Source organism: Pholis gunnellus, assembly GCF_910591455.1.
Source record: "Pholis gunnellus genome assembly, chromosome: 21".
NCBI lineage: Eukaryota > Metazoa > Chordata > Actinopteri > Perciformes > Pholidae > Pholis > Pholis gunnellus.
Genome location: NC_136548.1, coordinates 112452 through 138146, shown reverse-complemented (window position 1 = coordinate 138146; position 25695 = coordinate 112452). Strand labels below are relative to the sequence as shown.

General features: G+C 42.4%; 1 protein-coding gene across 1 annotated transcript; it reads left to right on the top strand.

Annotated features, from left to right (window-relative positions):
• Window positions 1–1864: 1864 nt before the first annotated feature.
• Window positions 1865–25320, top strand: fmn2b (formin 2b; the record flags this gene model as incomplete). The annotated part of the gene is made up of 19 exons (XM_079182129.1): window positions 1865–3474; window positions 4787–5028; window positions 6217–6395; window positions 6940–7090; window positions 10588–10637; window positions 12767–13722; window positions 15275–15419; window positions 17113–17200; window positions 18070–18131; window positions 18760–18851; window positions 19019–19148; window positions 19487–19633; window positions 20622–20681; window positions 20982–21102; window positions 21355–21447; window positions 22550–22601; window positions 23614–23763; window positions 24387–24468; window positions 25294–25320. The coding sequence occupies 19 exons, from the start codon at window positions 1865–1867 to the stop codon at window positions 25318–25320; spliced, it is 4437 nt and encodes a 1478-aa protein (XP_079038255.1).
• Window positions 25321–25695: the final 375 nt, after the last annotated feature.

Here is a 25695-nt window from a genome sequence, read left to right as displayed (position 1 = left end):
TTTGTTGACTACTGTTAAGAGGCTTGCAGTTTGGCATTTTGGCCTTCGCCATCTTCTTTTTTGGCATCAGAAGTGACCATATTTGGACAAGAGGGTGGAGCTGGAGAGGCGCAAGGAATGGCATGGCCAAGTACCGTTAGCGGCTAACATTAGCGCTAGCTAGATTAATTCGCAAGGCCCTTCACCTTAACTGATATTAATTAGAATATTAATTTAGGCAAGCAAAAAACCGAGCCCTTAGAGTGACTTTTATAGTATTACAAACTCTCATTTCCGTGGTAGCAACCGGTCTATCACAAGGTAGCTCCACCCTGAAGCATACCGTGCTTTATGGTCTAATTACTCTTGTTATCATAATCTACTAAATGAACAGTAGGCTATGTCACGGGGCATGGTGGAGGACTCAAACGAAGACCAGGCAGAGTAGCGTGAAGAAGGTATCTTTAATGAACAATATCAACCGACAGCAGACTTGCAGGACACGATGGGGAATCCATGGACGAGACAAGAGACGAGGGGGGGGGGAATCCAGCAGGACGAGGCAGGGTAGGCAGTGAGCCGGGAATAGGACAAGCCGAATGGGCGGGTAGACATTACAAGGATCTGGCAAGGAGTGACTGAGGGGCAGGAGTTTATGTAGAAGGAAGAACAGGTGAGAGGAGTTGTGCTGATGAAGTGCTTGACGTGGAAGTGCTTGATTAGTGATCAGAGGCAGGTGAAGGGAATTAGGCTGAGGGAGTGACTGACAGGTAGAGTGAGGAGGGTGGAGTAACACAAAGACACACAGAACACAGAGGCAAAGCCTAATCGTGACACAGTATGCTGTATTAAAGAAGACTTAATTAGCGCTTGAGACCATATATTCATGTTTATAATGTTTACAATGTTTACTGAGGTAATAAATCAAGTGAAAAGTCATAGAATTCTATACAATCAGGCCAAACATTTGCAACCAGAGGAGCTGCCCTCTGATGGCCAGTAGAAAGAATGCAAGTTCAAGCCACTTGTGTATTGGCTCCACTTTTTCAGATGCAGAGACTTACCGTTGAAATAAACATATGGCTCAGCTTTATTTTTGCTAATAATAAGAATTATTATTTGTGTGTTAACTGTTAAAATGAAACTGAAGGCCATTTTTGAAACGAGAACCAGTATCCTGCATTGACGTGGAGCTGCATAAGTGGTCCCTCTACTGGAGTCTAGCCCACACTTAGCAGTAGCACTATGGGTGATGTAGGCAGAAGTCAGGGAATCATGGGAAATGTAGTATGCAACCATTTAGCAACCGTGATTAACTGCAGTGACAGACCATAAGAATCCCTGCCCCCGCCCCAGCATGGTCACTGTGGTCAGCATTTTTATTCCTCTCAGGTCTTTTTATACTTTTTTTCCAGCAGGCCTAGCTTTGTGTCCCCATCCCAGTTGCTCTTCATCTCTCTCAGTCTGCCTCCCTGTCAAAGCTCCACTGAGCATGCAGTGCCTGCGTCACTCCTTTCAGCAGATGGAGAGTAGCAGGAGGAGGGGGGGTGTTAAGACAGGGAGAGAGAGAGAGAGAGAGAGAGGGGAGGAGGGAGGGGGAGCTGTACGTCTCTCCTGCATCAGCGTCAACATCACTGCCACGCCAGCCTTCGTCACCAGAAAACAACGAAGAAGATCGTCGCACAACAGAGCTTTAAAAAAAACACCATCAGCACCATCAGCACCAGCAGCTCCTCCTCCTCCAGCTCCACCAGACTAGAGATTAGGCCGAGACGGTTCTAGTTTCGCCAAGCACAGGCATCTAAATCTTTCCCCAGGCAGGAGGAGCTCTCCCAGACATGACCTGAGAGGAGAGACAGGAAGCTGTTGGACGCTCTCTATCAACATGGGCAACCAGGAGGCTAAGCAGAAGAAAGCTGCAGTAGCATCGGGTAATGGAAGCTATCCTTCACTGGATGAAGGATGGAGAGAGGGAGGAGGGGAGACTACAAAGAAGGGAGGAAAGAAACTCCACGGTAAGCATGGAGGAGGTGGAGGGGGGATGCATGGCACAGGACCAGGAAAGAAGAAAAACAAATCTGAGTCCAAGTCCTCCGTTTTCTCCATCCGGAAGAGAAAGGGCAACCTGAAAGCGAAAGGAGACGCATGTTCATCAGTCACAGGCTCAAAGGAGGACGTTTTAGCCTCTCAACATGACGAACTGGACAGCACAAAAACACCTGAAATGTCTGCAGATGAGCTCGGACAGTCGGACACTGAGGTTGAGAGGAAAAAGAAACCAGAGCCGAGGAAAAAGGATGAAGAGGTACGAGAGCGGAAGCAGGAGATGCAGCGGAAAGCCTCAACAGCAGCTACATCTCCCACAGAGGATGGAGGGCAGAAGGCGGGGAGCTCCGGGTCAGACACGGATATCTACAGCTTCCACTCAGCAGCTGACCACGAGGATTTGCTAGCTGACATCCAGCTCGCTATACAGCTCCAGCACCAACAGCAGCATGGGGGGGTTAACGTAATTGTGGAAGAGCAGGGAGGGGGTGAAAAGGATCCGAGCTGGGGAGGAGAGGGGAGGAGGAAGCAGAGTAATGGGGTAGTTAAATTAACTCCTCCTGAGGTGCTTGACCTGACTCCAGAATTAGAACTTGGGTCTGATGCCCTGTCATTCCTAGAGACGGGACTTCCATCTGGCTCTGTCAGGCACACGGACCAGCAACCAACACCACACCCCCCCTTCCACACGGAGGTGCACGAGAGGAGGGAGGAGAAGGATGGGGTGGAGCATCCGGAGCTAAATGGGAAGGGGCAGAGAGAGAGAGAAGCCTCTCTTTGTGTTGCCACAGGCACAAAGGACCAGCATGCTTGGGCGCAGCAGCCCCCTCACACAACCATCACCATGGCTACCGCCGGAGGGGCAGCTGTCAGCCCGGTCACCATGACAACCGGTGGTAACAGCTTCCCTGATCACACATTTGGCATTGCTGGGAAAACCACAGGGGGCACAGAGGATGCAGGAAGTGAAGGAGCGGAGAGGGAGTCCGGGGTGGATGTAGACCGTAGTCCTCCACCTGCAGACAGCCACCACAAAAGTCCTGAACCCACCGAAGGGCTGAGCTCAGGGAACGTGTTCGAACAAGGTGAGGGTCAGTTGGGATCGGGTACCAGTGCAGAGTCCCTTGAGGACTGCCTAAGCGCTGGATCCGAATCCAACGGCTCTGCTGCTGCTGCCGGCACCAGGGCCTCCCCCTACAAGCATGGCAGGAGGAGCAGCGTGTGCTTCACCCCGCTGCCTCCCCAGGAGAGCCCCACACTGGCCAAACGACTCCTCAGGTCCACCCACTCCTCCACCTCCTCTATCCCTGTGGTGAAACCCTACCCTCCCATCTTCCCTTCCTACATCAAGACCACTACGAGACAGCTCAGCTCCCCAGGACACTCCCCAGGCCTGTCCCCCTCCCACAGCCCCCTATCCCTGCGCAGAGCCCACCATCACCTCCACAGGTACCTGTGGTGTTGCAACATGTTAATTATAACTATATTATTATTATCTTTGATTTAGTTTCACCTTGGACATGATGATTTGACAGCATGCATGATACAGTATGCCATTCAACATTAACTTGGATTTGTTTTTTAAATATCAAATGATGTTAGTCAGAGTTGCAGATGAAGTGGATTCTCTTTAAGAAGGATCATTTCAATTTACCACAATTTGGGTCTTATATCAGTAGTTTTGGGCATCATCCCTATTGGTACATACCCACCAAGGTAATTGCTGAGGTTTGGGAATGTGGTGTTGCTAAAAAAAAATGACAAAAACCTGAAGAGAGATGATCAGACAGCTTGTGAACAAACCACCGAGTTGGTCAAACTTGGGAGACAAAATGGTAAAATGAGAAAATCATAACCTAGACTGTCATCACAGATTACATAGAGTAGCAATTCCCTGGTTAAACTCTGAGTTACTGTTCTTGCTGCAGTTTCCCTGCGTAATTAGGGATTATTAGCAACCTTTCAGGTGTGGTTTGGCTTTTACCTCCAAATAAAGTGGTTTCGATAATCGGGCTAAACTATTGGCTTGTTAACAACCTGTCTGACTGACTGCTTCTTTATCTTGCAGTGTAGTATTGTTGCCATGTTCCCATATCCCAGCAATTACCTTAGTAAGTATAATGTTATCATAACTGATTGAAATAATGTCCAAAGCTATGATTATAAAACCAAAAGGTAATATTCCGGAATTGATCCTTCACTAAGCCCTGCCCCCGCTTAGTTACTGTTACTGTCAGGTAATACAATTTTCACACTGCAAAAAGAACGAAGTTTAGCTGTAGTTTAGCAACTCATGCAGACACTAAATGGTGCTTCTGTGCGCCGGTATCAGACTCTGAGTTGAAAATCAGAAGCCTGACAAGATATCTTGAATATGCTTTTGATGACTGCATACAGGATATTATATTCAGCTCAGCCAAAGAAGTCCTGGAAATAACCAACACAGTCTCACGACAGTTCGTGAAATAGTCACAAAATTCAATCTATTGGTTTTGTTTACAGGGACAGCAATTTTTTTCGTGTCGCTTGGAACTACTTTCTTTCTGGGACGACATTGTGTTAAAAATAAAAGTTATGACAAAAAGCACTTAGTTATGTTTTGGAAAAAAATATGGTTGGGCTTAAAACTACTTACTACTTAAAACTACGTACTTTTAGGTTTTGCCAACAAAACAAACGTTACATTTAGTAACGTACCCTAACCCTAACCCTATATTTAGGTTTTAGAAGTAAAGCTAACCTGAAATCTTAATGTTGACAGGACGATGCTCGAGGGCCATCAAGTCCGCAGACAGCGTTCTCGAAGCATCGCCGGGCCTCTGAGTCGCTCGGCCGACTGGACGGAGGACCTCGAGAGGAGGCTGAGGAGCAGAGAGGAGGATGGAGGAGATTCGGGGGAATATCTGGTGGGCTACAGAGGAGGAGGCAGCCAACCCCTCTGTGCTACCAGAAGATCTTCCTGTGGACAGGTTTCTACCTGCGGCTTTCAGGACGTCTTCACAGGTGTGTAGCGGTTTCATTTTCAGTTAGTTATTGTTTCCTGGGAGCAAGAAGGAAGCAGGAGGCAAATTTTGTGCTGATTTCTCCAGCTAGAGGTCAACAAACAGAGAATGACACTGGTAATATAAAGCATTAGTAGCTCTGGCAGGATGTATCCATCACAAAGATGTACATGTCAGGCATAACCTCTCTGCCCAGAGTCTAATTAATCGTCTAAAAATAGATGTTGAGCTTTGGTAGTTTGCCATCAATAAATGCATAAAAGTATTTTTAGTTGGAGACAAGCTCACAGTTGGTCAGTTTTCACTGTCACTGTACCATACTGCTGCCACATTCATATTACGTGTACAGTCAGCTTTCAGTTGTAAACTGATTTCAGTTCCACTGATTTTACAAATCCAGGTTTACAGGTGTTCGAAAAAGAGTCATGTTCATGTGTTTTGGGTGGGAAGGAATTCTTTGTCACGTATTTCAACAAGTCACAGTTAATCCCAGGACTCTGTTTACCGATTGGCTGTGGGTATTCTCTGGTCGCAGTTTGTAGGCAAAAGTTAAACTATCCCCAACTTTTAGTTTGGCTACACTTTGCCATAGAATCAAGCGGCCGCCACTCGCTGACTTAGCAGCTGCCGTCACAGCATTCTATAGACATTGCATGCAGCTCGCCAGTCTGGCGTTTTGGCCATCACCATCTTGGTTTACGGCTGTCGCCAACTTGACTTTTGTAACCAGTAAATGGAAGTGACCATAGAGAGACACCGTATACGGCTCTGGTAGTGGTGGCGACCTGTCATTTACAAGGTAGCCACATCCTAAAGCATACTCCTCTTTATGGTCTATTTGACTCTAAATGGACCATAATTTACTAAATGAACATCATGCTGTATTGAAGAAGACTTGAAACTAGAGATTGAGACCATAAACTCATGTTTACAATGTTTACTGAGGTAATAAATCAAGAGAGAAGTAGAGTCATTTTCTCATAGACTGCTATACAATCGGACACATTCAAGTTCTAAGTAAAAACTGTGCTTTCAGTGCCGTCATTCCAAAGGCTGACAGTAAATATGTACTGTACTACAGTGCACATCCAACTATCTGGCTTTCTCTCATCTGGGATTTCAGCAAATGGCTTTATAGAAAGCAATATAATTAGTCACATAAGCATTGTTTTCATCATTGGCTGTCCAGGTCGAACTCTTCTGGAGAAGCTGTTCCTGCAACAGCAGCAGGAGGAGCCTGAGGAGGCTGAGAGGCTCTGCTCCAGGATCTTGGCCATGGGCCTCCTGTTGCCTTTCACTGACTGCTTCAGAGAGCGACTGGGAGGCAGCACCTCCCACATCACCTCCACAGCAACAGCTAAGTTTGACGTATGTATTCACACCCTTTTGCGCACACCAATTTGTATTGTGATCTGAAAAATGCCCCTTTTTCCAATCTCAGTTACATTTTTTAAATCAACATCCAGACGCTGTTTCCATGCCTGTAAGACTCTTCACCATGCACATGTATTGTCCAGACCTTTGAATCTGCCCACTCCACCGAGTTTGAGTTGATTGTGTTGAGGCCAAAGCCACCACTCAAAAGCACAACTTAAGACACTTGAATACTTGAATTACATGTAAAATTGTATTATGCTCAGGAGCTATTTCTTTGTTGAATTTCATAACAGAACACTTCCTTCTTTTCCTGTATTACTACATTTTCTGTTTGTGTTGTCATGTGACCAACTACCTGCCCTCTATGATTGCTTCAGTGGATCTATTCCTCTGTCACTTTTGATTAATGTTATTTTTCAGAGAAAATAATGATGTTTGCTTATGCAACAGTAGCAGAGTAAAAATCAAAAGTACCCAAACTTTTACTTTCCACCACTGGTGTGACATTAAACATGAAGGAGTTTTGTTTCCCCAGCATGACCAACTGTATATGTGGGCAGCAGTTAACCAGCCATCTCACACCCTGGATTCCCTTGAAGGGAAACTACTGGGGCAACATAAGGGCCCCTGGCTTCCAGCCAAGCCAGGCGGAGACGACAGGACTGCACTCAAATCCACAGAGGCAGGTAAGATCAACACTTATGTCACATGTGACATATGGACACATGGTCCATATGTCACAAGCTGGCTACTTGACAAGGATGATAAAACAGAAAGAATTTTTTGTAGTCAGTAAATAATTGGCAAGATGCTGAGATTTTTGTGTTGAACCCACTTTTCACGTGTTAATGCCTGTTTATGATTTACAGTGTTTAGACTGTCCTGGGATGTGACAGCAATGAGAGAGCGGTATCATATCTAACCAATGTTGGCTCAAACAGAAGTGCAGATAATAGTGTCTTATATATGGCAGTAGATCAAAGGTATTTGTCTACAACATAGCTTACTGTATATTAGGGTACATGCTTGAAGCCTAATGGGTTAAGTCCTCACCGTTAACAGCTAGCTACTTTTCTGGTAGATATCTGAACTGTTCTCTATTCTTCAGTTGGTTGACAATGTTCAAAAATAAGTCACATACTATAACTATTTCTTGACAAACTACACTGTATCGATCCGCCCATCACTTTTGTTCAGTGTCTCCAGCTACACACAAAGAGATTGGTTTTGATCACCTGATCTCACTCTCGGAAAGAACGTTTTGAACTACCCTTCAACATGCCTTGTTGTATAATTCTCGAGATGTATGTCATCAGAGTTTCTTTTCTGACATTGTTTAACCTGGATTCCAATTGTCCCCTCACCCTGTAAAAAGTGAAGTAGAACATATGGAGGTGAAAAATGTAGGGTATTGGCTAGCAGGAAGTATCAAAACAAAGATATCTGTATGTGTTTAAAGGTCACTTATGATTTGATCTCCACTCAGATTTATGCAAGGATCTTGACCTTTGTGTTTGATTCTTTTCCCCTTTTTTGATTTTCCTGTCTTCATCTGAATGGGTTTATTCCATTTTCATGCTTTGGCATTTCAGAAGAAAGCCAAGGTGAGTACTACTTTCATAGTATCAGTGTGAATATTTGTCTCTCTGTTTCAAAATATCATAACTTGAAATAAACCTGCTGTAAATGTTGATTTGTCCAGCAGTTAGCTGCTTTATTTATTTTTTAAGCTTTATTTGGTGGGTGGAGCATCTCAGATAGTGATTTATAAATACAAACCTAGTCACAAAATACATTATCCGCTGTAAACAGACACAGGACTTTCACTCAAGTGACCGCTGTTTGTGTCCCGTGTGAAACCAAATAAAATTGTTACGCACATACTTATATTACTTAATAAATACACTTATTTTATAAAAGTTAAACCACAATCTTTTCCGAAGCTTAACCAAGTCTTTCTGGGGCCAATGGCATCCCATGAGAGACCCGAAGGTTGTAATTCCTTGGTTTTGCCACAAAGAAAATTGGTTTCAAAGTCAAATGTTACTCTTCTTGGGGCTTGCTCTTACAAGTCCAAAATACCTTCACACGGCTCTTAACATGGGCGCTAACACTGCAAACAATGGCGAAAATAGCCTAATAGCCTGCAGATCTCAAAATACAAAGGGTGTGGACTCAGGAATGCAGACATAATAACCTTTCTCACATCATCACTTTTTAAATCTGTCATGCAATGCTCCTCCTTATTGTCTGGGGTCTTTCTGATTGGTAAATAATCAGAACACGGAAGTCATGGACAGTTACTGATTGGTTATGGATTAAAAACAGGATTAGTACATTTTTACTTTACACAAAGAATACTTTATATAGCTGAAACTCTTGCCAACCTGTACCTCACTGTTTAAAGTTAGATTTTAGTATGATGGTGCCAGGTACCCAATTATAAAGAGACTCTCTCTTGTGTTTTCTTTACTTGAGAGCCCAGTTACTCATACACCCTGGTATGCACAGGTCAAGATGATCCTCTCTCTGTCTTTGTAGGCCTTCAGATCATCTGTGCTTCATTTTTTCTATGATTAAGATAAACACACAGGTTATGTAAGTACATACTTATGTACCAGTGGCGGGCCATGGATTTTATACCTGGGCCTTCAATGCTGTTCTACACTTCTTATAACCTCATTATGACGTCACAGCTACGGGTTATTATTTGTTTCGTGTAAAAGCCGCATATTCACATAACACTGCAACATTTGACAAATGAAATAAAATGTTACATGAAGTTCAACACCTAGCATACAAAACACGAAATGCAGAGTGCAGATACATGAATGAAATAAAATGAGCATGACGGGACGCTGCGTCATTAACGGACAATATTGTCCAAATCAATGTAACACAATGACAAACTCACAAGAGCAGTCGCATATATTCGTATGACAACAAAGCATGACAAATCAATCCAGCAGACCTGCAGCGGATCCACGCATTCCACCACACGAGCACGAGCCATTCAAATATTATTCATAAAAACGCCACGATAGACAAATGAACGGTAGAGGTAAACAAACGAAGTTCACTTACCAAATGCTGTCTATCCTCCTTTCTTTGTTGACAAAGAGTTTAATCCCAGTACATCAGTTCCAGTAAGAAGTCCTTCTCCATTCATCATGCCAGTCGAGCCTCCCCAGTTATATTTTGCCGGTCGTCGTCGGTCTTCCGCCGCCGGTGGTCGTCTTTGGCCGTGGACCAGCCGTGGACCGGCGAAGGGCGGGCCGCGGTTGTGGAGCTGTTTCCCTGCGAACGTGGTCGTTGAGTTGTAGATCCACTCGAGTCTCTCCAAAAGTACCGACGCTCAGTTAAAATGAAACACATTCACAGCCATAACATATGCAAGGCTTCTCCGACACTGCATACAAATCCTTTTCCTGGCTGGGTCAGGGCTGCTAGCTGTGGGGTCGTTTCTTACTGTCCAGTTTGTTCAGAAATGTCCTTCTTCAGAAAAGCGTTCCCAGTAACTCCGCCACTAAATCCGTTTCTCCTCCTTCCGCCATTTCATATTAAAAAAACAAAGCTAGGTAAAATGTCTTTCAAATATTTCCACTTGAACTCTGTCTGCTACAACCAAAGCTCTTCTAGCAAGCATTATGTTTCGCGGGCACATAGTCACGTGCCCGCCCACTGACCAATCACAGCACACTATGCACCCTTGCGGCAGGAAGGCATCTGGACTCTGAGCTGCAGTAATGCTGATGTAACTGTAGGCCTGCAAACCGCTCTGGTGCGTCCATGAATCTCTAACTAAAGATCTGATTGGTTGAAGACTATGTCAATCAACAATATCGTCCCCATTCAACTTAAACTGCACATGGAAGCACTGGGTGAGTCTGCAGGCCTGGGGCCTCTCTTCTTACCTAGAGACACAGAGGTGAAATCTGATTGGATAAAAGCTCTACTTTTTTTTGGTACAGTAAAAAAGTGATGCGGCTGCTTAGTGTACTACTGGCTTTTGGCTGTATCACCGAAAGATACTGGTGCTGAGTCAAAGTACCAGTCAAACATTTTATACGTGACATCATACTTTCATATGTTCACAATTGCCTACAGACGATGTATGAGCCTTGTGTAAAGTGTTTCTGTTGTATTATATTGTGCTGACCTACTGATGTCTCTGTTTGTTCAGAACACCATGCAGCCATCTTGGATTTGACGCAGCAGCAGGAGAGCCAAGAGGTCAGTCACTCAGTTTTTCTCTAGTTGACTGAAAGATTATAGATATTTTTTCTATCTTAAGAGTGTGGTCTTTTAATTGAATAGGTAATGTGACTCATTGATTTCACTTCAGATTTTGTAATGCTTTCCTACAAATCCCTGTCCCCACACCCAAATATCCCCTGCTTGCGCTTGGATAGCTGCTCAAACTGTATGCTTGCACTTAGATATATTGTTGCTTGCACAGATTTCCTGCTGTATTTCATTTATTTTTTTCTTTGAGATGTATAAAGTACTTTCTGTTGCACTGAAGTAGGAACGGTCTCAGGCTCTTTGTCCGGTAGACAAGTGCTATATAAATGGAGTCCTTTACCAGTCACCAGTGGCGGGCCTTGCATTTTATACCTGGGCCTTCTGTGTCCTACTACAGTTGAATTACCTCCTAATAACCTCATTATGACACATCAATCCAGCAAACCTGCAGCGGATCCACGCATTCCACCACACAAGAGCACGAGCCATTCAAATACTATTCATAAAAACGACACGATAGACAAATGAACAGTAGTAACGTTACTATGTAAAAAAATTAACGCAGTTTGTGACTTACCGAAACTTAAAGAGTTTAATCCCAGTACATCGTTTCAGTTCCAGTAAGAAGTCCTTCTCGATTCATGGAGCCAGTCGAGTCTCCTCAGTTGTATTTCGCCGGTCTGCTGCGGCAGGTTCGCAACGGGGCCGGGATTCGCACGTCAAGGTACCCACCGGCCGGCGCTGACCACACGTCGGGCCGCGGTTGTGGAGATGTTTCCCTGTGAAAGTGTTCGTTGAGTTGTAGATCGACTCGAGTCTCTCTAAAAGTTTTCAAATGCTATGGTGTCCTCAGGTTAGCATAGCATAGCTCTAAACCCAGCCATAAAATGTGCAACGCTTCTCCGACGCTGTCAGCAAGAAATACCGTTCATACAAATCCTATTCCTGCTGAGTCAGGGCTGCCAGCTGTGGCGTTGACTGACCATTTCTTATGATGTCCAGCTTTTCCTGAAATGCCTTTCTTGAGAAAGACGTTGTCAGTAACTCTGCCACTAAATCCGTTTCTCCTCCTTATTCAGCCATTGAGTGCTAAAAAAAAAAGCTAGGTAAAAAAATAAATAAACTACACCAATCAAAACCCTAAACATTTTATAATTTCTTTCAATTTGAACTCGTACTCCTCCAACTAAGCTCTGCTGGCAAGTTAAGTTTCGTTTTCCAATAGTCACGTGCTCACCCACTGACCAATCACAGCACACACTGCAAAGTGAGCTGGAGTAGTTGTAGGCCAGCAGGCCGCTCTGGCGAAGAATCTCAAACTAAAAATCTGATTGGTTGAAGACTATGACAATCAACAATATCGTCCCCATTCACTTAAACTGCACATGGAGGCACTGGTGAGTCTGCAGGCCTGGGGCCTCTCTTCTTACCTAGAGACACAGAGGTGAAATCTGATTGGATAAAAGCTCTACTTAAAACAAGCTGCACTGGAAGCAGAGCAACTGAGGAAAAAGCAAGATGATGGGAAAAATATTTGTATACATTATTATACATGTAGTGTATTTAAGAAAAATGATTAAATCATAAAATAGCTATAACTTTGTGATTCTGTTTAGGCCAGCAGAGAAGGCTTTGCAGGCCCTGACGGCCCACCAGGGCCAGTCACAATATGTAAAGAGTATTTTTTGTATGCGTTTCTTTAATCAGTCTTCTGATAACAAAACGTCTGATGCCTTCCGTTATTTTCTTTGTTGCAAAATTTACAATACAAGACAAAACTGAACTAATAACGTGGGTGCAACGAATAATGCTAGTCCCAAACGGTGCAAAAGAATGAATGACATTAGCAAGAAGCTATCGTTCAACTGCCTATAGAGCAATACCACCACTGTCTAATCTGACGCACATCCTTTGTTTTGCGACCATTCCTGATTCCAAGCTGTTCTGCAATCACCTGCCACAATCTATATTTAAATGTGGCCCCTCTGTACTCTGACACAAATTGAGGACTTTTTTTCTTTTTTAAATAAGTAATTCTACATTTGCCAATGAACAGATTTTACTAAAACAGAGAGCTCTGACTGTTGTTATACCTCTTGCTTCTCTTTTATTTGCAGGAGGAACGTGTCCTTCCTTCAGCAAAACTGAAGGAAAAACACGTCATTGTCATCCAACAGTTGGAACAAACCATAGAAGATCTCAGGACTAAGATTGCTGAGCTGGAGCAACAGCCCCTTCCTCTGGACAGAGACAGTATGAAACCCACCATTTCCACCACGGACAGGGAGTGTGGGGGAGAGGAGGGCCTCCTGAGGGTTGTGTGTGACGCTCACCTGCAGACGGAGGCAGCTCCCACTCTGGGCTGCCTGGAGGTCAAGTCGGTGCAGACCTCGCCCATGGACAACAGCTTTAAGTTCAAAGTGCCTTGCAGTGAGCCGGGCGAAGCGAATGGCTTCCTACAGCCTCCGCCCAGGGTGGATGGCTCCAGGTGTTCATGTCAGCTGCAGCCTCCACCTCCACCTCCCCTGCCAGGAGGAGCAGTACCTCCTCATCCTTTACACGGACAGATAGTGGCACCTCCTCCCCCACCACCTCCTCCTCCGCCACTACCAGGAGGCTCAATGCCCGCTCCTCCACCTCCACCTCCATTACCTTTTGGTTCAGCAGTTCCTCCACCCCCACCCCCTCCTCCTCCACTACCAGGTGGCTTTGCTCCACCCCCACCCCCTCCTCCTCCACTTCCAGGTGGCCTTGCTCCACTCCTACCCTCTCCTCCTCCTCCCCTCCCTGGCGGCATTGCTCCACCTCCTCCTCCATTACCAGGAATAGGAGCCCCACCTCCTCCACCACCACCACCCCCAGGCTGTGGACCTCCTCCACCCCCTCCTCCACCAGGAGGCTTCTGTGCTCCCCCAGCTCTTCCAGGAGCCCTCGGCTCCCTGCCTCCTCCTCTGCCACTGGGGCTGTACGCTCTGGGTCTGACCCAGGAGAAGCCACCCAGGAAGGCTGTGGTGGAACCCCCCAGACCCATGAAGCCCCTTTACTGGACCAGGATCCAGCTGAACATCAAAAAGTAAGGATGGTGTGGCCCAAACAGCCTCAAGATGATGGTGCAGTTTATTTAGCTTCACTTGCATTCTGAGCCCAAACACGATCGAGAAAAGTGTGAAAATAGGCAATGCAGAAAGAAGTCAGGGTTCAAAGACAGGATCTGATATAATTTCAGTGTGTTAAATTACCTAAAAGATAAGGCTTTTCACATTATATTATTAACAAATCCTATGTGCAGATTCAAAGTATCAATGTTTTAGTTTGTCACTTAATGTTTTCTGACTTCCCTGTGGCTCTCCTCTGTGGCTCTCAGCTCCAAGTCCATTGGTTCCTACTGAAGACATAGATCTTTAAAAACACCTCACACACATTCATATTTTTTACATTTCAGGAGATCCCCAAAAGAGAGACACTTTAGCTTTAACAAGCGTTACTCAATCAGCAGGGAACTATTTTCAGCAGTGGACTAATCCACATTTGGGGCTCTAGTGAGTAACTCAAGTGTAAACAGTCTGTCCTGTTCTGGGCGGAGGCTGGTTTAGTGTTCTTGTACTGTAAAGTGAATGCACAGCAGTACCGTTCATAGACATCAGTATTTGCACTTGTATCTGTATATTCTCAGACAGATAAATGATTTGTATTTTTTTCTTTTGATAAAACCAGAGATGAGAATATTTGGACAGCTCCAGACAACAGCACATACATTACACTTATATTTCAGAGCCCCTTGTATGAGCTACATACATTGTAGTACATGAACGCACCCAGGTGGACATGCTAATTTTGACTCCAGTCAGACAACAGTCACTTGACAGAAACAAAATCAAACTCATAAAACATGTCTGTGTTAGTCTTTCCACTATTCAAACCATCACCATTGTTCAAAAGAGAGACTGAATAAGTAACAGATGTAGAAATGAAGTAACCACTGAAAATGTTCACTGTTTACTAACTGTTTTGCAGCGCATTTGTGACAGAAGAAAGGCATACTTGTCAACCAGCAATGGGAAAGGAATCACCTATTATTTTAACTGTTTGTTACATGGTTGAAAAAAAACCACATTCATCTGCTAAATTTGTTGGCCAAAGGTTATAATTTGCATCTTGAACCTCACACCATAGAAATGTTGGACAGTGTGTCCAAACATCACAGTACTTGGAGCTTTTAGGGCTTAAACACATCAGTTTTGTATATTAGAACAATCATCTTCTTGCTGGACACGTCCTATTTTCAAAAGGTTTCTTAATAAATGTGAAAGGCAGAAGGATTGTTAAATTCTACATACAAAGCTGATGTTAAGGCTGAGTGTGTAGGGCTTTGAGTAGATTTTAAAACTCATATTGTTGAATGTAATCTAAGTAAGCCATCAAATCAGATGCTGCCTCTTGAGCGCATGGTCTGTTATCAGATTTCCTGCAATGTGTTAAAGGGATCACATTCACACTTAATGCAAATCTATGCAAAACTGCACAACACCTTTTTAGGCCAGTAAGACCAGCGGGGGGTAGTCATACTTCTTCATACTGCTGAACAACCTACCATCCATCTGTAAGTGCTCTTTTGTGTTTTTCAGGGAGGTTTTTTCTTCGTTGGTGTGGGAGACAATAGAGGAGCCTGAAATGGACTTTGAGGAGTTTGTAGAGTTGTTCTCCAAAACAGCTGTGAAGGAGAAGAAGCAGCCGCTCTCTGACACCATCACCAAGTCCAAGGCCAAACAGGTTTGTGTGTTTAAGCGTATGTTACATGCTGTACATGTACAGTACAAGTAGTATTGTCGCAACAGTAACGTCAACAGCAACCAATCAGAGATTTTGAACGTATTTATTTGAATGACCTTCTTAAAACTTAGCAGCTTGATGTGGCTTATTACATTATAGCCCAATCGCAAAGAAGATATGTTGGCATTGTACGTTCCTGCAAACAACAGATACATTGAACAGGGAGAGTTTTGCATTTGGTCAGAGCAAGTGGCATAGTACAGCAAGCGATGCGTAGTACAGCAAGCTACGCGCAGATCCTTTGCAAGTCGGAAGTCAATAATTCAGAGTCTACACCCACTCTGGAAAACATGGACGCCCGCGGCTAACTGATGTTTGTATGGCAGGTCTCTGGGCTCCACAAGCATCAAGGGACATACAGCAATTACCACAGCACCATTAATGAAGAGAAACAGTGTATAAAGTATCCATCTTTAAATGAACAACTAGAAAATGCTGTGGGGAAATATTTCAGAAAATCGAATTGAAGACATTTCAAGGATTGGCGGGACCCCTGTCAAAAGAGACAGGAGGAGTAGTATAGTACTGCATGCTCGCAAAGAAGTACAAATCAACTGAATGGAAATGGACATGGCAGTTACAATGTTGTTACACAATACAAACACTCCATGAAACTGATGATAAAAATGATGACAAGGTCATCACTGCACCGTGTGCAGCGCCATGTTGCCGTGAAGTGTGTTTAAGTCGGCAAACTCTGGCTCCCCCGTTATTGTGTTACATAGTATAATTACGGGTATAACATGCGAGAAAGTCCACTAACTGTGGGTTTGAGGGTTGATGGATGGGTCAAACAAGGACCTTTGCCCAGAATACCGTTGTTCATGTGAATCAAAAGTAAACATTATGTAATATGTAATGTATTACGTATTAGTAACAAACTTTACGTTTGTTATGTAACATCACATAAGAAAGACTGCTAAGGGCAGTTGTTATTTATTTACGGTTGTTGTGTTTCGTTGTTACGTCACGTTTTTACGTTTTTATTTGAACACAAATCATGTTTTTTCTAATCTTACCAAGTATTTTTGTTGGCTAAATCTAACCAATCATTTGACAAAATCAACCAAGTGGCGTTGTGCGTTTCTGCTAGTGCAAGACTGATATGGAACAGGGTTTTTTTTTCTGTCGATTGGGTTTGACATGAATGTTATTCAATTGCTTATTATAATGACAATCATTGAGTCTTAACCCCTAAATTCTATTCTGTCAATAAAAGGTTTGATGATTTATGATGGACGTCTATCATATATAAAAGCCATACATACATACATGTATGTGTATTTGAATTAAGAATGACCATAACCATGTATGATAATACAAAGACTTTTTACTGTGCAGTATTTTCATATATTATACATTTAAAAACACCTGACATTTCCTCTTGCAGAAGCTTAGGCATATTTGTTCCATCCTACAATTTAATAATGTGAAATGTAAGTTAAGTCCTTTTACCATGCTGTCATTGATTATGTATGTTATTTATCCTTTACTGCCAGTATTATTAGTTTGACAGACTTTTTAAAGTCACAGCCCAATCGTTGGTACCTTATCAGTGAAAATATAGAAACATCAAATGCACAGCAATGGCAAAGCTACAGCACATCTGAACTTCATATCTGTGTGTTTTTAGGTCGTGAAGCTCCTGAACAATAAACGTTCTCAGGCAGTAGGAATTCTCATGTCCTCCCTGCATCTTGACATGAAAGATATCCAGCATGGTGAGTTCATCAGTTTCGTAATGACTTGATATTTACAGACATTTGATATTGATATTTCCTCAATAAATACCACAATGTAGATAGGTGTATGCCACACAGGGTACCTTGGGGAAAAGATCCATCTCAGTAATACTAATTACTCTCATATTCAGCTGTTTGAGCCTACTTTTAGTCAAAGGGGAGAATGATTGTGCCAAAAGGATGAGAAAACTCTTTAACACTATAATTTACCTACCTAGATATCTGTATGAATATTAAGTGGATGGATATTCGTCTAGTCATGCTTTAAACCTCAAATAAACCTACCAATAAAAGTATTAAATGCAAAGATATTTTGTGTCTGTTACTTGGTACATTTAACCAAAACAGTGGTTGTGGTATAACAATCACATCTGGTGCACATGTGCTTCTACTGACTGTATGGACATTTGAGACCAATAATAGCTGATGCTGGATACATGGCATCTTTACTATGAGTTGCAATAAATGGGATTTTACAGAATTTGTCTCTGCTTAGAGCAAGTTTATCATTTTGTGCCTTCTTCTTTTGCATGTTATCACAACATTTTAGCAGAGAGTCAGGATGAGATATCTTAATTTCTTTCTCTTTCCTCTGGTCTTTTTTTTCTTTGTTTTTAAAGAATGAAACAGACCCATTAACCTAAACACGGGGACCGCCCATTGTTACGAAGGCCCACTATTCCGAAATCCCAATAGTCCCAAAAACGTCCCATTGGACTGAAAGACCAATGGGACCAAGTTTCATGTTTCGGAATAATGTTCCATCAGAACAATGGCATGGCACTGAAGTACATGCTGATCCTTGACTGCTACTGAATAGACTTGTGACTTCTCCTCTCTGTTTTAAGCTATCCTGAACTTGGACAACACAATAGTTGACCTGGAGACCCTGCAGGCTCTCTACGAAAATGTGAGCAACACACACTCTACACAGTCAGTTTATCTCGCTTGTCTGACTGTGATAGAATTTGATCACTTGTCTGTAAAGGAAGTCTGGGCGTTTGAGTCCTTTTTTTTTTACAGTTTTCCAAGGTATTTTGTACTTCAGGTAGCACATTCCTGGTTTTATGCTGACCCTCAGAATATTATTGCTGATGAACAAGTTTGGTGGAAGGTTAGGTTAATGATTTCAACTCAGATGTGGATGTTCTCATAAGGATGGAGGCCTTCTTTTATAGTGTTTTCATATTTAATTACAATGTCCTAATTATGGGAGGAAAATATTTAAAAAAAATGTGCTATGCACGTTACATGTATGAATAGAATATGATTACAGATCAGTTGGTGATTTTAATTTTGATATGGTGTCATAATTGAAAAACAAAAAGTCAGTTTACGTTAAGAATCACCGGATTATTGTTATTTGCATCAAAAATCACACTTCTTCTCAAATCTGAACACACAGACATTAAACACGTATTTCTGACTCACGCACATGATTCAATCTTTCAATTTCCCAATTTTAAAACCCCTGGTGTATACTTCCTACTATGTTTTTGTAATTATATGAAAGTCTGTCTCTTGTGTCTCTCCCTCAGAGGGCACAACAGGAGGAGCTGGACAAGATTGAAAAGCACATCAAGGCCTCAAAAGACAAGGAGAACGCCAAACCTCTGGACAAACCCGAGCAGTGAGTCTTTTTTGTTATTCCTCCGACTCTTACACACCAATGAGCAGACGTAATGGTGACTGCCGTGCATCAAAAGACTGTAAAGCACACACAGAGAGAATAAAAGAGTGAGTAGAGAGATGGCAGAGGACAGGAGTTTGGATCCAAAGCTTCCTCTTGTGTTGCAGCTTCCTCCACCAGCTCTCCCTGATCCCAAACTTCTCTGGCAGAGTCTTCTGCATCCTCTTCCAGTCCAGCTTCTCTGAGTGCATGTCGTCCATAATGAGGAAGCTGGACACACTGCAGAGGGTATGCAAGGTGAGTTAAACTCTCCAATGAGAAATAAACTTGGTTGGTACTGCGGGAGGACTGATTCAAAAAGAAAATTGATTACAGGCAGGAACTATTTCTTGACAAACAACAGTGTATCCATCCGCAAAGTGGCAGCATCTCTGGCTATTGCACAGGTTGCAAGATACAGTCAGTGAACACAGGTTTTGGCTTTGCAATAATTTCTTGAGATTTGGTGTAAATGTTTTCAATGTCACGTTGCCTGCCCTCTATGGAAAACGCCTCTCAAATGTGTGGGGCTAAACAAATGCCTCTTCCTTTGAGTTTGTAGCTCTGACTCACACCCCTATGTCTGTCATCTGTAGGCGTTGCAAGACAGTCCGACAGTGAAGCAGGTTCTCGGTCTGGTTCTGGCTTTTGGTAACTTCATGAATGGTGGTAATCGAACAAGAGGCCAAGCTGATGGCTTCACCCTTGACATCCTGCCCAAACTCAAAGATGTGAAGAGCAGCGTGAGTAAAGAGGGAAATAAGCGGAAACAAACTGCACTGAAACTTTAAAAAAAAAGAATCTACTCTGGATCTTGTGGCTTACAGCTTTGCAAATTTTGTTGTGCTTTTTATATTAGAAGAAGAACAATTACTTCATGAATCCCCTTGTTCATACATTGCTAATTTACACACACACACACACACACACACAGAGGCCCAGAATACGCACGTGTACATACATAGAGGCCCCAAGCAGTGAGGTGGTTTGGTACTCAAGGTCACCTCAGCAGTGCCTGAGTAAACTGGCACCCCTCCAGCTACCAGTCTACACTCTGTACTGACTGGTCCATGCTGGACTTAAGCAGAAGTAGTGTTTACATGCCAATATAGAGTTTATTAAGGCTGTGTATTGGTAAGAATCTGGCAGTACGATATGTATCATGATAATGGGGTTCCGATTCAATATGTTGTCATATATTGCTATAGTTAGTTATACTGTAGTAGTTGGCATTGTCCAAAGAACAAACTACTAACTGAATAAAATAAAAAAAGCATAATTCTTTAGGTAAACATATTCAGTAAACAGACTTATATGTAGTTCATACAAACTGTACCGTATACATTTTGTAACTATTAATTGAAAATCTACATAGTGTCATAGAATCAATACAGTTTTAAAAAACATAAAAAATCACGATGCTGAATATGGATACTTGTCCATATTTTCTTAAACCCATAGAATATATATCTATTTAACATTTATGTTATTTGTCACAGGCAGTGGTGCTTGACTATACTTATGGAAGCATACAGTATATAGATATTTCCATGTCTTTAGTCCACTTTTCTATACTATGTTTTTAAGTACTATGCAGTATAACTTCATACAGTGTTATATGAAGCTGTGGTGTTGAGGGACTGCTTAGTTTTGCTCGCATGGGACAAAGCCACAGCAACTATCTTTGTTAAGCCCAGGTGACAATGTTTTTTTTCTTTCCTCCACATGTAGGACGGCATGAAAAGTCTTCTGTCTTACATTGTTGCATACTACCTCAGGCACTTCGATGAGGTGAGCGCTTTAGTTACATACTTCCTCCCATACTCTTTCCCTGTTTTGTGGACTCTTATCTTTGTCCGATGCTATTTTTGTCCCTATTTGTATACTCTCACATTAGTCTCACAAAGCAAACCCAGGATAAGAAACACATATTACAGACATTTGCAACATTTTCACACCATCACTGTGGTGATGTGTTTTAAAGTTCATATTTATTAGCAGCCAGTAAAGCAAAAAGCTATGTACATGGTGGTCCTAAAACAATATCAACTGTTTTTGACATAATATATGTGCCTGTCTGTCCATCACCAGGATGCTGGTAGAGAGACGTGTGTGTACCCTCTCCCTGAGCCTCACGACCTATTTCAGTCCTCACAAATGAAGTTTGAAGACTTCCAGAAAGACCTGAATCGACTCAGGAAGGACCTGAGAGGTAACACACACACACACACACACACAGTATTGAGTTTACATGGTAATTAGCCTCAGTCTTTGTGGCTTCTGCTTTTGGTTCACCAAATGGCAGGAAAAGATAAATTCCGAAGGTTTACAGACTGAAAAAAGTTGGAGATTTTAAACTTATACGCAAAGTAGGTGGAATGGATTTAAACTATGATATATTCACAATATTGTGAAAAAAGAACTATATAATAACCACTTATTAATGTCTGCTTTTTTTTATTAGCGTGTACATCAGAAGTGGAAAAGGTGTGCAAGGTTTCAGACGAGGATAACCTGCAGCCCTTTAAAGACAAGATGGACGACTTCCTTGGGCAAGGTGACTTACTAAACTAAAATGTTTTAGTTTGCGTAAACTTAAAATCGGCCAGTGTTGGTTTCTTGTAGAGGTTTCAGACGAGGATAACCTGCAGCCCTTTAAAGACAAGATGGACGACTTCCTTGGGCAAGGTGACTTACTAAACTAAAATGTTTTAGTTTGCGTAAACTTAAAATCGGCCAGTGTTGGTTTCTTGTAGACCAGGGGTCGGCAACCTGCGGCTCCGGAGCCGCATGCGGATCTTCAGCCCCTCTGTTGCGGCTCCCTGAGTCTACATCCACACTAATACGTTTTTGTTTCAAACGATCTCTGTCCACACGGTGTTTCAGCATTGTGTATTCCCCTGAGATATAACCATAGACTGTATGTAAGAAGTGGACGTAGTCATTGTGACGTCACCCATTGGTTTGTGGACTTTCGTTTTTAAGCCTCGAGTTCGGCGATATGCCGTCGCCATGTTGCTTTTTCGCAACCAATGAATGGAAGTTACCATATTTGGTATGTGGAGTGGTGACGTAGAGACGCCGTATACGGCTCTGGTAGCAGCAGCGACCTGTCAATACTAAACATACTCTTCTTTATGGCCTATTTTACTCTAAATTGACCATAATTTACGAAATGAACATCATGCTATATTGAAGAAGACTTGAAACTAGAGATTGAGACCATAAACTCATGTTTATAATGTTTACTGACGTAAGAAATCAAGAGAGAAGTAGAGTCATTTTCTGATAGACTTCTATACAATCTGAATTATTTTTGCAACCAAAGGAGTCGCCCCCTGCTGGTCAGTAGAGAAAATGCAGGTTTAAGACACTTCCACACCGGCTTCACTCTGCAGAACTGGAGGTTGCCGTCTGGTTCTAACAAACATGTTGAATCAATTCCCATTAAAAGTTTGCAAGCATTTTGAATATTTTAAATCATGCATTGTTTACGTGTTTAGCAGTCTCATTCTTTCTTACCTTTGTGGGCGCATTGCTTTGTTTTTTTGGTGCATTGCCTCCAAGTCCATGCGAACGACAAGTGGGCAGCAGACAACAAACCCAAGTACTTTCTCAAATGTCACTTTTGTTTTGACCTCTTGTATTCTTTCTCCTAGCAAAAAGTGAACTGGAGACCCTGGATGCTCAACTCAGCAGCACTCACAAATTGTAAGAAAAACTCATCACATTACACACATTACATACAAACAACCTTTACCTGCTTTATTTCAACTGTCGCCATCACTGAAAGCCCCGGTTTGTACAAGAGAGCTGTGATCTTTACATATCACTGTAGTCAGTACACTTCATGTATCGGCTGGCCCTTTACAATATGTTTAGCAGTTACACCATTACACCATAGATGATGACTTAAAGCTTTGATCATGCTTCCGTTCAGATGTATAAGAAGACAGATGTCCACTTGCACATGCTTCTTTACTGTACATACTACAATTGGTGAAGACGGTTCAACACAGGCGCACTGGAAGAAATGATGTTGACCTCCTGACAGCAACAGGAAGAGGTTCTTTTGTTTGTTGCATTGTTTGTGCATCCAGTTTACTTGTCTAGCTCATGAGCAGTCGATGTGCTTGTAGCACAGTGTCCGCTGGGAGCCAACACTAACACCTCTGCTCAGGGAAGTGAGGCATGGGAGATCCAAAACCAGGACTGAGCATGACAGACTGTAGCACCCTGCTGCAGTAAAATGAGAGGTTTTCTAAAGGGACTCTGGTGCTCTGAAACATTACCACTTTTGTCCCAAGGGGTCACCAAAATCAACACAAAATTCAAGTTACCTGTAGTAGCTTTAAGTAAAAGCACAGAATAAGGCCATTTTCTGCAAATTGTGGTCAAAATCTCAGGTAAAAATACTAATACTAATCATTCTAAAATTCTAAAATACTAACGATTCATCATTCATAAGAAATAAAAGCTTGTCGAGGTGGACTTACTAGTGGTTCCCAAAACTAATCTATAACACTACATTATATTCTATAAACATAAGTTTTTATGTAAGCTCTTAATCTGAGAAGTACCTTGTAACTGTCATATAGATGTAGTCTTAAATATTGTGAGACGCCTGCACCGTTAGGCTTTTTAGCTCCAGTGTTGTATTTTCTCTCAACTCATGGATAAAAAGGGAACGCCAACAAGTAAACTTCTGATGGTGTCCTGTCAGGTTCCTGGAGCTCACAGTGTTCTTCTCAGTGAAGGCCAAGTCAGGAGAGAAGGAGCCTTCACCCAACACTTTATTCTGCATCTGGCATGAGTTCTCCTCTGACTTCAAGGACCAGTGGAAGAAGGAGAACAAAGTCATTCTTAAGGAGAGGTACAGTAACACATGCTGCTCTAGAAACAGCTGTTTTCTTTTTCTAAAATGCATTGAATGTAAAATTAAAACTGTTTTACTTATTTCTCACTTGTGCAATGAGAAAATATGGTGCGGAAAATCTGCCGTGTTCCATTTTTGTTAAAAATGGTTTGATATACCATTTGTGCATACAAGCAGAAATTGACAGGTTGACTTATGTAGGAAAACGCACAAAAAAAGAAGAGGAACTTTTCGTAGGATGTCATAAACAATGTTGTATGCGTTGATCCGAAGGCCCATCATTACGAAACACCTGTAGTCCAAAAAATGTCCCATTGGACCGAAAAAAAGCTATTTGTCCAACACTCTGTCACCCCTAAAACTCTCCCTACAACAAACAGAAGCACATGGCTAATTATTATGCAGAATGAAGGGTATATTCTTTATGGCAGTTGGAACAAATTATTTCATTGGTCAAATACATATTTCCGCAGGTGGAAATCCGCTGAAACCGACGTCCATCGAGATATATTTTTTACCACGTAAAAATGTTCCGCAGGGCTTTACAAGTATTCTGAAGAAGCAACAAAATCAGTATGGGTGTATTCATATTAGCTGCATTCATATTGTGTGTTCTGCAGGTTAAAAGCAGCAGAAGAGTGTTTCCGACAGGCCAAGGAGAAGGCTTCCTACAGCGTCAAACCAAAACATGCCTCTGGCATTGTAAGTTCACATTTCACCCTTGTTCTTGTGATCCCTCTGTTTATCTAAAGACTGAAGAGTATGTTTTGCACTGCGTCATAACTAACTAAGTACGACTGACAGTAAAGCTCTGAGAATTATCTTCATCACTATATTTATTTAAGTCCTCCTAATTATAATTCATAAGCAGTATATAAAGAAGTAAAAAATGGTTTATAACACTTTAAAGTGTTTATTAATGGATGTGTTAGGTTTGTTTGACAACAGACAAAATATAAAAAGAAGGGGAACGTACAAGTACCACAGAAAGTAATCTAAAATCCCTCCACACTGCTGGGGGACCAGGCCATATTACTGGACCTGCTGGAGGGAAGGGAGGCACGGGAGAACCAGAACCAGGACTGAGCTGGGTAGACTGTAAGATCTGGCTGCAGTAAAATGAGAGGTTCTCTATAGGGAACTTGGATCCTACCGGTCCTACCGGTCCTACGGGGACCGCCAAAAGCAACACTATACGAAAGTTCCTCGTAGTAACTTTAAGTCTCTTGAACACTTAATGTTTGGGAATTATGGTGATGAGTGCTGGCCACTATCATGAGACAGGGTGTAAAAATATGAAACTAGTATTGAAGGCAGCAAATCCATACCTTACATTGTGACTAATTGAAATTAGTTCTAAGCACTGCAATGCACTTGACCAAACAGAAGTTAAATGTTTATCCATTCTTACTTCAATATAAGGACAGATTTCCATTTACTTGTTTGTGTAGCTTTAAACCGCAGATAGTATCAGGTGATGAACAGGTGTAATGCATTTAACCTGATGATCCTATGTCCTTTCCACAGAAAGCCAAGCTTGGCATGAAGATTTGACTCAGTGGGCGTGGAATGCTTGTTTTTCCCCAACTTCGGGCACCAGCCGTGAGTCACCCATAAAAAAAGTATGAAGAGGACTGAAAAGAAAAATGAAGGGATGTATGTGCAGCTGAGCCTACAGTCTTGACATCTTGTTTCATTGATTTATTTCATGCTCTGGCAGCTTGATCCATTTTGCTGCTCTGCTCTCCAGCTGTCTGATAACTGAATCCAACGCAATCGTGGATGGATGTTGCCTGGAAGGCCACCAGACACCAGGAATCAGGTCTGGACACCTATAGTAGACTGGAGTAATAACAGACTTCAAACAAAATGTATAATATAATAAATGTCTCACTAATTAAGATTTTTCAGCAGAATGGTAATGGCAAG